At 43.6% G+C, this 15,420-nt stretch overlaps 1 protein-coding gene across 1 annotated transcript in view; it reads left to right on the top strand.

Annotated features, from left to right (window-relative positions):
* Positions 1-14,505, top strand: part of C6 (complement C6) — a 41,916-nt gene extending 27,411 nt beyond the window's left edge. Inside the window, exons 11-18 of the mRNA XM_084882588.1 lie at positions 1,030-1,255; positions 2,108-2,279; positions 2,827-2,935; positions 3,947-4,079; positions 4,909-5,097; positions 6,609-6,699; positions 9,254-9,495; positions 14,070-14,505. Of these exons, the coding sequence (XP_084738714.1) occupies positions 1,030-1,255; positions 2,108-2,279; positions 2,827-2,935; positions 3,947-4,079; positions 4,909-5,097; positions 6,609-6,699; positions 9,254-9,495; positions 14,070-14,251 (1,344 nt within the window). The 3' untranslated portion in view covers positions 14,252-14,505. The remainder of the gene's footprint in view (positions 1-1,029; positions 1,256-2,107; positions 2,280-2,826; positions 2,936-3,946; positions 4,080-4,908; positions 5,098-6,608; positions 6,700-9,253; positions 9,496-14,069) is intronic.
* Positions 14,506-15,420: the final 915 nt, after the last annotated feature.

Raw genomic sequence — 15,420 nt, 5'->3', positions numbered from 1 at the left:
CCCCATTCATACCTTTACCCCCCCCCCCCCCCATTGTCTGTGTCCATTGGTTAGGCTTATAGCCATGCATACAAGTCCTTGGGTTGATTTCTCTCTCTTACCCCCACCCTCCAGTGCCTTCCCTGAGGTTCTGATCTATGTTACTCTGTCTCTGGATCTGTTTTTGTTCATCAGTTTACATTGTTCATTCTATTCCACAAATGAGTGAGATCATGTGATATTTATATTTCTCTGCCTGGCTTATTTCACTTAGCATAATGCTCCATAAGCACGTTTTTAAATGCCTGCTAACAGGCTGTCCTGCTCATTGAAGGCAGGAGTGCAGTCATGGTGAACGTAGATTAAGGCACATGCAGCCTGCGATGCAGCGTGCTCTCCAGGGGGTGGTAGGAAAGTGAGATCCGGCCGCCCGCCTGGCACCTGTGAGTCACCGATGGCACTAGATAGTCATTCCTTTGGGGGTTTAAAATATTAACAAAATGAGCCCTGGTTTTGTGTAAGCCCCATCATTTGTTGCTGCAATTCCTTACTCATCCTGCCAGTGAGTTCATCCCTCCGTTTTCTCCCATCCTACCCTTTCTCCTCTGCTCCCCCAAATGCCAGGGTTGCCCCTGGGAGAGCAAAGAACCCAGAGAGCTCTCCTCATCCTCTGGATCTTTTGCCTGGGGCCACACTCAGTGAGCGTCCAGCAGGACATCCCTGCGCTGCCTACCCCTGCTCACCCAGCTCAGCATTTGCTGCTTAACACATAACATGATGCGAGGCCAGGTAAAGGACATCTCCAGAGTAGAATTTCCAGGGAACCTAAGCTCCAGGCACACACACCGGCCATACTTTAGGGACAACAGAAGCGAACAAATCTTGCTGAGAGCTGCTGTGAGAAAGAAATGGAAATAAACTCATCCCTTTCTCCACGGTGTAGCTGGCATCGATACTACGTCCTGCAGTAACCCCTTTGACGTGTGGGGCTGTCCCAGCCTTGGGAAGTGGGTGGTGATGGCAACCTAGGTGACCATACCTCCTCTCTAGCTCGCTCCCATCACGGACTTGGTGCGAAACATCTCCTGTGCGGTGACCCGACGGAACAACCTCAGGAGAGCCTTCCAGGAATACGCAGCCAAGTTTGACCCCTGCCAGTGTGCCCCGTGTCCAAACAACGGCCGCCCCACTCTCTCGGGCACAGAATGTCTGTGCGTGTGCCAGAGCGGCACCTACGGTGCCAACTGCGAGAGACGCGCCCCGGATTTTAAATCGGGTAAGGGTCAGCAACTCCTGGTGAGGGAGGCGTCTTTTCCCCTCCACAAGGGATGCTAGGCGGGTCAATGAAAGCAAAGACAAACTGCCATTAGCACCCCCCACCTTACGCAGACTCACAAGGAAGATAAGCCTGTAAAAAGCTCGACTCCGAAGTCCACCAGCCCTGGCATGAGCCTGTGGTGACCTGCCAGCTCTGTGGCCTTGGGAAAGTCGCCTGGCCTCTCTGTGCCTCCATCTGCTCATCCAGAGAATGGGGATGGTGTCAGCTTGTATCCAAAGATGAATATACACATAAAGGATACACAGCACAATGCCTGTGATATGACTTAAACAAAATAATAGAAAATGCTATGAAATACAATGTGTGTCATAAACCTTTAGAGTGTTGTAATATAGAATGAAGATGGCTTCATGATAGGGATAAATTAAACCATAGCTGAAGGTTTCATTCAGGGCTGAGTAATATTCCTGGTTACCTGATCCTCCTTAGGAAGGGGATGTGTCATAGGAGTAGGAAAATATTCTATTACCTGTAAACACATGGTTCGATTTATATTCCACTCAGAAGAAGTTCCTATTTATCATGTGTGTACACATATACATATGTGTGAGGTAGGTTGCAGGTCGTTGACAATGATTCGCGAACTGTGGCCACTTTATCCAGCTGTGGGGACCGGGAAAGGAAGTCAGTGGGATGTCAGGCCCTAACTCCCCCTTATCCTCACAACAACCCTGTGATATGCCACCGAGGACCACACAGTAGAAAAGCGGGGACCCCAGGTGGGCCTGGCTCCAAAGCCCACCTTCCCTGGGGTACACCGTCACCGGGGCCGGGCTGCCTGCCTTCCAGATGCGGTGGACGGGAACTGGGGCTGCTGGTCTTCCTGGAGCCAGTGCGACCTCACCTACAAGAGATCGAGAACCCGAGTGTGCAACAACCCCAGCCCGCTGAGAGGGGGGAAGCCCTGCGAGGGGGAGCACCGGCAGGAGGAGCACTGCTCCATCTCAATCATGCAGAACAAGTAAGGAGCCCAGCGGGCGGCTGGGTCAGGCCCCCGCAGCACAGTGAGGGCAGTACTACCTTCCTGCTAAGCAAAAAAATAACTGGAATCTCCCCTCTTCCAACACAGTATGTTGGCGAGGCATTATACCTGCTGTTAAGATTTTATATAAATACTAGAGGCCCCTTGCAGGAAGATTGCTGCAATAAAGTTTCCTACTTCGGTCTCCCCACCTGCCCCACCTGCTTCCCTCCCTTCTCCGCAGCCCGCTTGCTTGCTTCTCGACAGCTTTGCTCCCTTCTGCAGCGCTTGGCTTCTTTCTACACTATCTTCAGTCTTTGCTCTGGCCTGGATATGCAAATTAACCGCCATATTGGTTGGGTTAATTTGCATACTCACTCTGATTTTGGTGGTGGGCGTGGTTTGTGGATGTAGTGAAGGTACGGTCAATTTGCATGTTTCTCTTTTATTAGAGAGGATATACATGCCACTCTATGTATATACATTAAATATATGTGTGTGTACATGTTTATTATATTATATGCACATATGTATTGTTCCCTTTTAGTGGACAAGCATGTATCAATGACGATGAATATGGGAAAGTAGACCCCCCTGACCCAGAGTCAGACACAGGGTGTCCTCGTCCAGATCCTCCGGAAAACGGATTTATCCGAGTAAGATCCTGACTTTTCCTTCAGGTTTGGGGGTTTAAAAGAAAAAAGATAGAAGTTAAAAAGTATGCTTTTTCCAAAAGTTAGAGTTATTGTGTTCCTAGTTTAATAATCCTCTGTTGACGTAAAAAGTGGAAAAAGTGGTATTTAGAAACCACTCTTCCACCCCAAATTCCCTGGGGATGTCTCTACACCTGATTGTTGGGCCAAAGGATAGCAGGTTCCTTGTGTTACTTGGTTCCACCGATTCACATGCTACCCGAGCATTTATGTGGGGGTACCATGGCACTTGAGCATCAGGAGGGTAGAGGTGGCTGTAAGAACCTGCCCCTGTTTCATTATGATTTGTGAGATGGAGACCTGGTGGGGGAAGTGCCGCCCAGGGGCCCGGGTGGGGCTGGTAGAAGTGATGACTATGGAAATACAGCTTACGCATGTTTCCCCCGGAACTAAAAGGCGTGCTCCTCAGGAAGCTGCGAAATGCAGGACCTTGGCACAGAGGACTTTCCACTTGAGTTGGGTCTTGAGAGAAGGGAAGAAAATGTTGGGCAGAGAACGGAATTAGCCAGGCAGCCAGTTAAAGAGACAGACACATGAGAGAGAATAAGTGTTATATTCAAAGTACAGCAGATGTTTTGTTTTGCTAGGGGACAGGTTTTACAGGAAAAAATGGCAGGAGGTGAGGAGGGTAATATTCCAAAGTGTGTAAGACCCATTATAACTTGAAAATTTTAATGACTCTCCCTCCGACACACACACACACACACACACACACACACACACACACACGAAAGAGACCAGTTAGAAAGTTGTCCTTGTAAGAGATTATAAATTTATAAATCCATAAACAAAGGAAAGGGGGACTTGGAGAGAGATTTAAAAGGTGAAATTGAAAGGACTCTGTGACTGAGTGGATACAGGAGTGAAGGAATCGAAAAAAACCAGATGACCCCGAGGTGTTGAGAAATATTATTCATAGCGCTAATAATTTGTTGGTTTCGGTGTTAATTCTAGAATGAGAAGCAAGTATACTCCGTTGGGGAAGATGCTGAAATTGCATGCTATACTGGATTCAAGCTCGTTGGATACCAGTACTTCAGCTGCTTGCCAGACAGGACCTGGAGACAGCTCGATGTGGAATGCCAGCGTGAGGACCGCCCTTTCTCATGGCATCTCTAAAGAATAAATGCGCCCAAAATAAATAAAGCAAAGTCACCACAGACCAGGACATTTTACTACTTTTTAATAACTCTGGTGGAAAGGTTTAGTGAAGCAGAAAATAGGGCTCATCTGCTAGCACTAGATTCCAAAGCATCTTCAGGTGTCAGTTCTGGCTCTGTGTGTTGGCCTCAGACACACAGGATGGCGAAACATGTGCTTAACGAGAAACCCGGGAGGTCTGCTCAATGCTTCTCACCACAGACATCTGCCTAGTCCGATGTCCAAACTGATGCAGGTTGAGGAGCCCCAGGAAGATGCTACTTACCCCCTTAGTGTATCTGCGATGGAGCTGCATGGGGAAGGCAGTTTTCTCCTTGGAGCACTTCACATTCTTTCCTGGGGAGGTGTGTGAAGGCTCCAGGCATAGCTGTGCTCCAGTAAAATCAAAATGAGAATCAGACAAGGCTCACATGGGGACTCCAAAGCTATCGTGAGACCCCGTGAGCAGAATTGAGACCACCATTGGTTAGAATGGTGGCTTGCTTTTGGGCAAAGGGGAGGGAAGAAGAATAGGCTCCCATAATATAATGAAAGGTAGAAGTACCTGAAATCTATCTTAGAAGGGAATTGAGCTAAAGGAGGGTCTCAGGGAAAGCCTGGGATCCTCAACCCTCAGGTTCTCTGATGACAAGGGGGCATTAAAACAGAGCCAATGGAATGAAGCACATTAAAATCATCTCTTGCATTGTATAAAATCAGCCTACATCTGGTGTGTATTCCACTCCACTGATGCCTCTAAAATTTTTCTGCTGCAGTGGCACAGTGCCTCAAGCCAGTGGTGCAGGACGTTCTGAGTATCTCACCGTTTCAGAGATCGTACGAAATTGGAAAATCCATTGAGCTAACCTGTCCCAAAGGCTTTGTGGTTTCTGGGCCTTCGAGGTACACATGCACTGAGGATTCCTGGACACCGCTCATTTCAAACTCACTTACCTGTGAAAAGGGTGAGTAGCAGCTCAGATTCCCTTCTCTCTCATCTACACGCATGTGTGCATATGTACACATTAAATATATGTGTGTGCCTAGGGGAGGGGTCTCCCAAGGTTGGTAGCATAGCATCTACCGTGGTGCTATTTGTTTCCTTTTCTTTCTTTCTTTCTTTCTTTCTTTCTTTCTTTCTTTCTTTCTTTCTTTCTTTCTCTTTCTTTCTTTTTTAACAAGAGAAAATGACAAAATTTAATTATATGCATGGTGTTATTTCTTGAGTGTGTTTTGGGAGGACAAAACAGGTTGTGAAGAGGAGGAGGTCAGGCAGAAATGAGAAGTTATTGGTCGAGTGGATAGCTTCAGATTTTAGAGATCGAGGTTATGTTTATTTTTCAATATACTTCAACATTTTAAGCTCATCCATAAAATCAGAATTGATAGCTAACGGAAAATTGGGTTAGAGTGGAAGGTCATTTAAAAAGCAGTCCATACTACTTTTTAATAATTTAAGCATGTTATTTTAACTTGAAACATAGGAATACACACTTATTCACCAATTTTCTGGTGCACAACCAATTTTTATTTTTAATTAGTCCCATCTATGTTATCTGCTAACTCTGCCTCAAGTGTATCCACTTCTCTCCATTTCTACCTTGGGGACTGAAAAAAATCAACATCTTCTTTCACCCAAACTACTACAGTAACCCCCTAGATTGTCTACCCACAGCTCTCTTGACCACTCTCCACATGGAAGCCAGAATTAATTTCTTTTCCAAAATCCAAACCTGCTTTTGTCACACCACTGCTGCTTAAAAACCATCAAAGACTTTCCACTGCTTATTCAGTAAGGGTGAAAGTCCTTCCATAAGCCCTGAAGGACCCTGTACAAGGCCATACCTTGTTCCGTGCACTTGTTTTTGTGTTCTTCAATTACCCCGGTCTTCAGCTCCAGGAAAGTCACACGCTGCCTCATTTTTTAGCACTTTCATGCCTGATATTTCCTTTCCTTTCCTTTCCTGATGTTTCCTTCCCCTTTTCTCTTCTCATTTCACCATTTCTAACCTTCCCAGCCACATCAATTTCTTTGTTTTTATGCTAAGAAGGATGGCAATTCTATTTTTATGAGTGTGTTTGTTTGATTCACGTCTGTCTGCCTCCATAAGACTATAAGCATAGGATCTGGGTCAAATTTTGCTCAATACACTACCCCCAAAACCTAATGTGGTACTGGGAATATTTATATCAATAAACATTTAAGAAATAAGTGAACAGAAATTTCACCAATTTCATTTTCTTTAGTTATCTGAACTTAACAGCAATTTTAGGTTGGAAAATGACAACACATGAGAGCTAGAAAGGACCTTTGCGATGGAATATTTCATGACAGCTTATTTGGAAAAACCAAATGAATGTTCTAACTGAAAGAGATAAATGAGAATCTTGTACCATTGCCTTTGCTCCTAAAATCAAGTTTTTACTTGGAATCTGTTTCATGCACTGGACTTCACTCCTTTTTCTCTTCTTTCAGATTTTATGAGCAAATTAAAGGGTCGTTGTCAACTAGGACAAAAGGAATCGGGATCTGAATGCATCTGTATGTCTCCAGAAGAAGACTGCGGGTGAGAGGCGCTCTGTGAAGCGTGTTTGGGAATTGGGAAGGCCAGTATAGTATAGCCAGCTTGAATTTTATTTTATTGTTTAAAGTATTACAAATAGTAGTATATATGTCTCCTTCCCGCCCCCCCTCCCATTGAACTTTCCCCAGTCTCCGCTACCCCTCAGCACATGCCCTCACCTCACCCTGCCCCCATTATCTTACGTCCATTGGTTGTGCTTATATGCATGCATACAAGTCCTTCAATTGACCTCTTACCTCCCTCTTCCCCGACAACTCTCTCGAGCCCTCCCACTGTAATTTGACAGGAAGAGGCTTCTTGTTCACCAGGTTATAATATTCTTTATTATCCATAAATAAGTGAGATCATGTGGTATTTTTCTTTCACTGACTGGCTTATTTCATGGGGCTGAGCTTCTTGAAGCACAAACATGAAACATATTAATTTTTCAAATAACTGATCTTCCCCCCCGCCCCCCCCACTCCGTGCTCAACTGAATTCCTCCTTTCCTACTGGTTGCAAGCTTTCTCATCATCAAGTTTTTATGGCTTTTTTTTTATTATTAAAACAGTCTCATTTTTATTATAAATACTATTCCTGTCTATTTTTAAATTTCAGATTCAGTTATCGCAAAGCTTTCCTCTTTCCTGAAGTATGGGGCAAAGTTGTGACTCCAAAAGTTTAGAGTAGAGAAAGTGGTGTGAGTATGGAGTTCACACACACACACACACACACAACTCTTTGTCAATTTTTTCATGTAGGGGCAGAGCATAAACATTATAAATCTTCATGTGACTGCCATGAATAGTTAGCTATCTCCTCTTTGTTGTTATAACTGTCCATTCTTTGCATGAAAAAAAAAAAAACAGGAGTGTTGATGTCACTTATTATTGAAGGTCTACTTTCAGCTGAAATTAATGCAAAGCAGCATTGGTTTCAGATAAAATTTTGTTTCTCTCCCTCACACAATAAATCCAGAGGTAGGCAATCTAGGGCCAGTGCGACGACTTGGCTATTTCAGGTAGCACCGAGGCCCCTTCTGTTCTCTGCTCTGCCCTCCTCAATCTGCCTCGTGGTCTGAGATTGCTCTGCTGGCACAGGACAAAGGGAAAGCTGAAAACACACATTCCCTCCTCTGAAGGAGAGTTCCTGAAAGATCCATCATTTGTTTTCATCTCCTTAATCTCTTATTCACATGGCCACATGTCTCTGCAAGGGAGGCTGAAAATGCTATTCTTTGGCTGGATGTGCAGGCACTTTTTAATAAAATTAGATCACTGGGGAGGAAAATAGAATGAATGCTGGGCTAAGAAGCCAGCAGACTGTGCCCAACTGTTACACTTTAAACACTGAATAGCTCTCATGTTCCTCTGTGCTGCAGGTGCACAAATGCTCATTCATTCATTCATTCAAGAACTACGACATCTTTTTCTGTATAATTCAGCCCAAAGGTGGCTCTATCTACCCTCCTCAGTGTCCACCACAGTGGCCCACCACGCAGCTTCTCACTGCTGGAGTCCCCGCTGGGTGGTACTGAAAGCATTCATATTGCCCATTGAATCCAGGGGAAATGTCTTTCTCTATCTTTGTAATACCAAACCATGAGAGTACAGATTGTCCTCTGGAACGGTCTCAAGTTCTGGCCTACCTCTCTAGCCTCTTTCTGTAGTCTCACTTCTCTTTTCTATGGCATTGGAGGTGTCTGGGGGAGTGGCTGGCCCCAGCAGAGGTGTTCCAAACTTAGTGAGTGACTTTTTCTTCTCAGCTGTGGGCTCTAGTTCCTGGAAACAGTCTTACGTGCTGTTGAACTGATGGTTAATTCTAAAATTGACATCAGAATAGAGGCTCTGATTTGGAGTGACTAAGGAGTTCTTGACCTCTCAGTGGGACAAGGGCTTTGGCCACTGGTTACTTCTCAGTAGCAGGATCCATCACCTATTTAGAGAGATTACACAAGTTAACAACGAATAACTTAAAAGTGCATGCTCTTACTCATAACACAAACCCACTTGCAAAGCCATGTAATGATATACAATTCTGGTGCTGCAATTAATGAGTGTTACTGAGCTCAGAAGAAGTACAGATGAACTATCATGGGCTAGTTTCAAAGGATAGGCAGGAATTGAGCTGGACACAGGTGGGCAGACAGAAGAGACAACATGATACTGATTGAGCAGGTCATGGATGACAGCAAAGGAAGAATAATCTGACCAATTTAGAAAATGATCAATACAATTTTTAGGTGATACAGAAGGATTAAGGGGATGGGAAAATAATTCCAGAAAGGCAAGTGGCTTTGAATAAAAATATGAAAGATCTTGTTAAGAATTTAAAATTCACTTAATTCAAAGGCAATTGAGAGTGATACCAAGATTAAGATAGAGGTTTAGAAAGATGAATCCCAGAGATGCGAGGGGATGAAAAGAAGAAAAATTGGAGGGTGGGGAGAGCAGGGGAAAGATAACTGGGTAGTAGAGTTAACATGTTAAATTGGCTGGATGCCATTGCTTGTCTTCTGGTCTTCATGTGTAAATGCTTGCTTTCCTCTCTTGGGCAGCCAATATACAGAAGATCTCTGTGTGTTTGACTCAGACTCCAACAGTCACTTTACTTCACCAGCTTGCAAATTTATGGCCAATAAATGTTTAAATCATCAGCAATTCCATTTTCTACATATTGGTTCCTGCCAAGATGGTCCACAGTTAGAATGGGGTCTTGAAAGAACAAAGCTTTCATTCAACAGCACCAAGAGAGAATCCTGTGGCTATGACACCTGCTACGACTGGGAAAAATGTCCAGGTAAGTGCCAATGGTGACCACATACTAGGAATGCTTTGGCCTAAAATTTATCTCAGCTAATATATCTTGTTTACATTCATACACTCTCTCTTAAAATGAACCTTGCCTTAATCAGAAATAATTCCATTTTATTGTAAAAAATATTTATAAAGTGATTTAAACAGAAAAGAAAAAGTAACTCACCCACAATTAGAAATAGCTGGTTTAACAGTTCTTATGTAAATCTTTCTCCCCTTTTTGCTATGCATATATAATAAGCACCACCCTCAGACCCCAGTAAGAAAAGTACACATCCTGGTTTCGTGCTTCAGGCACCCTTCCCCTCTCCTAGCTTTAGAGGGCATATATCTGAATTGTCTAAGAATTCCTTTGGCATTTGGGACCAGCTGGGGCCAGCAGAGGTAGAGTGCTCTGTGCCTAGACTGGGCTCCTTGTGGACACCAATTACTGAAGCAGATTCCTCAAATCTTTTATGTCCAATTGTAGTGCCTGGAACCAGCCAAGGCTGGCTATATTATTCAGGCAGGATACCCTGAACCCAGACAGGGACACTCATAGACTAAGGCACTGTTTCTCTGACCCTCCCTTCCACCATGCATGGAGTCAACCAGATGTTTGTAGACTATAGCGTCATCTCTGGTTCAAAGCTAGACCCATTCCCAGAGCAGGCTGATGAGCCAGCAGGGTAATCTCTCTCAAGATTTCTTGGAATTGGACTGCTGGTATGGTGCTGACACTCTGATTTAGAGTGATTTTAATAATTTATATAGAGAAGCATTACATAAAAAAAAATTCTCCAGGGGTTGCCCTGATTATATTACAAATTTAAAAAATAACTTCATACTCTAAATCTTATTTTACATATTGCTGCTTTTCACTTATATCATAAAACTATTTCCATATCATCATATATTATTCTGATACATAATTTTTAATGTCTGCAAAAGTCTATATGGACATTTTGTGATTCATTTAACCAATCTTCCATTAGGCATTTAGATTTTTCCCAATGTTTTGCTATTACAGACAGTGCTGTGATAAACAAATCTATCACAGATAAATCTATAATGTTAAATTATTTTCTTAGGCTATACCTTAGAAAATGGAATTTCCAGTTAAATATTATTTTAAATTATTAAACTTCTTATATCAACTTGCTTTCCAGAAGTGTTTTTACCATATCATATTCCTATCTACAATGTATGATAAAGACTGTACTCCCACACTCTCACCAAACCTACAGTTATCACTTCTTTAAATCTTTGCCAATTTGATGTTTAAGAAGTGGTGTTACATTTCTATTTTCTTTAAAGTGTATTGACTATTGGCATTTTATTTGTTAATTGCTTGGAAGCAGAATTTCACAGCAGTCCACATGCTCTAAGATGAAGTTTGACCCTGAAATAACCCACCTGAGATCCATGTAATCTATCTAAATAAAAGCCTAAGCAACTATCTGTTTGATGGTTCATCTGGTAGCTATGATGCACAATGACCACTAGGGGTCAGATGCTCCAACCCGTAGAGCAGGGAGCCCGATAGCTCTTGAAATCAGCCAGGGATTAGGTTGCTGGTGGAGCATTGTTACTTGAATCTGCTTCACCCACACCTTGGACCCAGAGAAGAGGAAGCCCAATTCTAGGATGTGTCACCCAAGAACTCCCCTCTCACAATCTGGGACCCCTTGGGGGATGTCAGAGAGCCTGTTTTGGCCCAATCCCCACAGGCTAGGCCAAGGGTGCACCAGTTTGTGCACTGGCCTCTAGTATACCTACAATTAAAGGATTTTAAGAATAGGATTTAACAGAACTCAAAAAGGCAGCCAGATATCCCACGTGTCACTCTTCAAAAGCTTATTTTAAAATGAGGCATCAAGTATGCAGTAGACACTTGTTGAATTGTTACATCTAATTTTTACTAAAACCACCTTACTTTTGGAAAACATTACTGTTCCCATTAAGCCCTCTTTTGTTTTCCAGTCCAATGTTCTTCAAGTCAGTCCTCGGAAAGGGGAGAGGCCTTATTTCCTAACGTTTCATCCTTAAAGCTGATTGTCAAAGTCCAGCTCCCTTGACAGGTGGCAGGATGGTACTCATGACAAAGAGTAGACACAGGAGCCATGGTCAACCAACCATCCAATGGTAGCAACTCAGGAGGTCAATGTCTGGGGCTCCAACCTTTCAGCCATATTGGAACAAGGCAATTCACTGTGAGAGACAGCAGACCAGGTCCTCATAAGTACACTGCCTGATTCTAAACACTATTAAGTCATATTCCAGGTGAACACTGTTATTCATTCTCTCACTGCCTGACCAACACCATTATCCAACTGACATCTCTCTCAGAAACAATAATTTGTGATAGAAAAAACAACTGCCAGTGTTATGTAACATCATTTTAAAATCTAAACATTTTCTTTAAAATTTGTAGTCTAAGAACATTATTGTCAAAAATACATGCAGAAAATAAAAGGAATTTGGACAGAAGATCAAATCAACATGGTAGCTCAGGCATGCTAGGGATGTTTTAGTGTTAACTTTCACCCTCCTTATCTATCATGAAGAAGAGGTCTTCATCAGATTCCGCTATTGCAAAGAACTGGGGGTGGGGAGGAGAGAGCTACTTTCCCACAAATTATTATTTTTAAATCTGCCTGAGTAACAAATAAGCTGCAGCTTACAGTTTCATAAAAATTGGTCTTTATTGTTAGGTCTTCATTGTACATATGTCCAAATTCCAAGATCCCCGGGAGTCAAAGGTTATCAAACAAGAAAAAAAAAAAACAACAGTAAAATATTTGAATACATGAATGTTGCCCAAGTTAATCACACTAAAACATAAATATTTTTTAGTAAAAGATAGACATTGTTTAAAGAATTATTTGGCCCTACACAATCAGAAAAACAGAAGCACATCCTCCCCAGTAGATATGGTCTGCCTCTGGCAGCCTCTTTAATTGATAAGCAAAAGTCAATGTCACAGAGAGTTCGAGTCAAAAATCACTATAGACCAGCATCAGTGCATGCACCACAGCGTTTATATATAGAAAGAGAAAGTCAAACATTGTATTTGATACCCGCCCCACTCATAGCAAGGTGGGAGATTATTAATCCTGAGTTGAATTGAATGTCAGTCACTGTGATTAAATTGTGTACTTTGCTACTCCTGTCCTTCTCTTTCTAACACAAAACAAGAAAAAGTTTAAAATGGAACTTCAAAGTGACATGAAGTTCACTTTGTAAAAGTTAGAACACAAACGATTTTGCAATGAGCTGGCTTTTATGCATATCAAGTGTTTTGCCTGAACTTCAAAAGTACCCCGCCTTCACTAATGAGAGGGGAAGACTTATCCTGCAAACAGCCTTTGGTATCTAATAGAAGGAAGTCACTGTACAAAGTATGAGATGTCTGAAGATAAAAGGCCTTTGTCCACTTGCACTGTTCACCGTAATTAGAGGAATGGCTTTACACAATGCTTGTCTGAGTAATTTTAATGCAAGGCCATAGGATGAGAGTTGTAGGAGAAATAAGAATCTTGGGGCCTGGGCGGGTCTTATAAGGTTGAAAGCATGAGAACTGGGTATTGAAGGAAAGTTTAAGGGAGGTGATGGGAAAAGGCTGGTACTGGTGCTCTGAAAACAACCTGGCGAAGAGCGTTTCAGCCGCAACTAGACTGAGTGGTGACAGTGGCCTTTCCAGAAGCCCAGGACTCTGGCTTTCTCTTCAGAGATGGAACAGCCCACTGTCCTTCACCAGACCCCATCCTTCCCGACAATGGACAAGACTTTCCACAACTGGAATCTTCTCCAGGGGGTCGACAGGAGGCACAGGAGGGAAAGTGTGCTTTTTCATGAAATGTTCCTACCGAGGGCAGAAAGCTTGAACCTAAGAGTGTCTCCCCACTCCCTTGCCCTGTTTTCCCCCATCAGCTGAGACACACGGGATAGAATCGACATCTGCCTCACAAACACTGCCCTGTTCATGAAATCGCTGCTGGGTGTCAGGCTGACTCATATAGTAGTAGCAGTCATTTAGGTTGTAAAACCTGCCTTCGCCACCTAATTGTGGAATCATGGACAAATCACTTAACGCCTCTGAGCTCCGTTTTCTCATCTGTATAATTAGTATGCTAACAGATATTTTGTTTGTTGTGAGGATTATTAAATGAAATAAAGCATGTAAAGTAGTTAGCCTATTAAATGGGTTTTATAGTACATGCTCAATAAGTTGTAAAGCTAAATGTACATAGGCAGTGACTATGAGAAAAGAACAGAAAGGACTAACTGATGACACTGTGGAAATGGGCTAGCAGGATGGAACTGACTGGGTGGGAATGGTGAGTGAGAAGGAGGTGTCAGAGATGACCCAATGCTGCGTCTTGTCTTACTGGCTTACTATGCACTCTGCTCTCTTACACGTAGGCCACGCCCTTCAGCCACCATTGCGTATTGGGTCATTGCCTTTGTTTCAGCGTTCTCAATTATTTCTAACCAAGGAGCTGGCCACTCTGGGGACAAGTTAGGTAAAATCCCACCCCGAGAACCGTGGTGATCACATTGTCTCTCTCATTGCAGCCTCTGCTTCCAAGTGTGTCTGCATGTTGCCCAACCAGTGCATCAAGGGTGGGGACCGACTCTACTGCGTCAGGATGGGGTCATCAACGAGAAGCAAGACAGTGAACCTCTGTGAAGTAGGAGCTGTGAGATGTGCCAACAGGAAAGTGGAAATACTGCATCCTGGGAAGTGTCTGTCCTAACACCGTCACCGATGGAGAGATTCACTGTCCAAAACAACCCCTACAAAAGGGCATTCTGGTACCAACGGCAGACTGGCATGCTCAGAAATTATTGACAAACTCTTTTGTATTAGTTTCTTATGATTAGTCTCCCTGTCTTTCCTCTCTTAGCTTCCCCTCCCATGACACCCTGCAGCATATCCCTAGAAAATACCTTGCATATCAATCTAGTAAACTCTTCTGTTCATGTATTAAAATGATGAAATTTTGGAGGATCTTTGAAGCCTGTGGTATTAAGCACCCTCACAAGTAGAAATAAGAACAAAAGCCATCATTTTCTTCTATGAATCAATAAACATAGAAATCTACAACTTGTAAAACACATTTTTTTTATTGTTTTTATAGAGGAATGGAGAGGGAGAGGGAGATAGAAACATCAGTGCTGAGAGAGAATCATTGATCTTCCCCCTGCTTGCCCCCCACCAGAGATGGAGTCTACAACCCAGGTATGTGCCCTGACTGAGAATTGAACCATGACTCCCAGGTCATAGGTTGACACTCAGCCACTGAGTCGCATTGGCCCAGCGAAAAACACATTCTTGAAAACCAACCTTCATGCATCCATTCAACAAATAGTTCTGAATGGCTACAAGGTGCCAAGTACTGGGAGGCAGGCTGCCAGAGGAGATCCTGGAAGGCGTGATTCCACACTGGGGAGTGCTCCCTTGACAGGCACACAAGACCGCTTCCTGCTTAGAGTGTCCCTAGCGCAGGATGCTTGCAAGAGCAGCCAGTGCTCTTGGCGGAGTGAGAAGGAAAAAGATAGGGGCAGCATTTTCTCCATCTGAGTCCCGAGGCGTAGGGAAGAAATAACTTTTCTGGTTCTCCTGGCTCCGAAGGAAGGAGCACGAAGAGGAGAGGCAAGTGCTCTGAGGCCATCCTGAACCTTGGACATGAACTTATAGAAAACACTAGAAGGAGCCTGGCTGCCTCTCCCAGGAAGCTCTGGGGCAGAAAAGCAAAGCATCACCCCAAGGAAACACACAGACCACCAGTAACACGGAACTAGATTTAGTAGCAAGTCCAGAAGTGACCCCCATCATGGACTGTCCATCAGACAACTCCGGGCATCTTGCCTAGTCCACTTCCTTGCTTTCAACACCAGAGGACCAAGCCCAGCTCCTGCAGGG

The sequence above is a fragment of the Pipistrellus hanaki genome (genome assembly GCF_964339955.1).
Source record: "Pipistrellus hanaki genome assembly, chromosome: 4".
NCBI classification, from domain to species: domain Eukaryota; kingdom Metazoa; phylum Chordata; class Mammalia; order Chiroptera; family Vespertilionidae; genus Pipistrellus; species Pipistrellus hanaki.
Note: the sequence above shows the minus strand (reverse complement) of the source record. Positions and strands in the feature narration are given on the sequence as shown.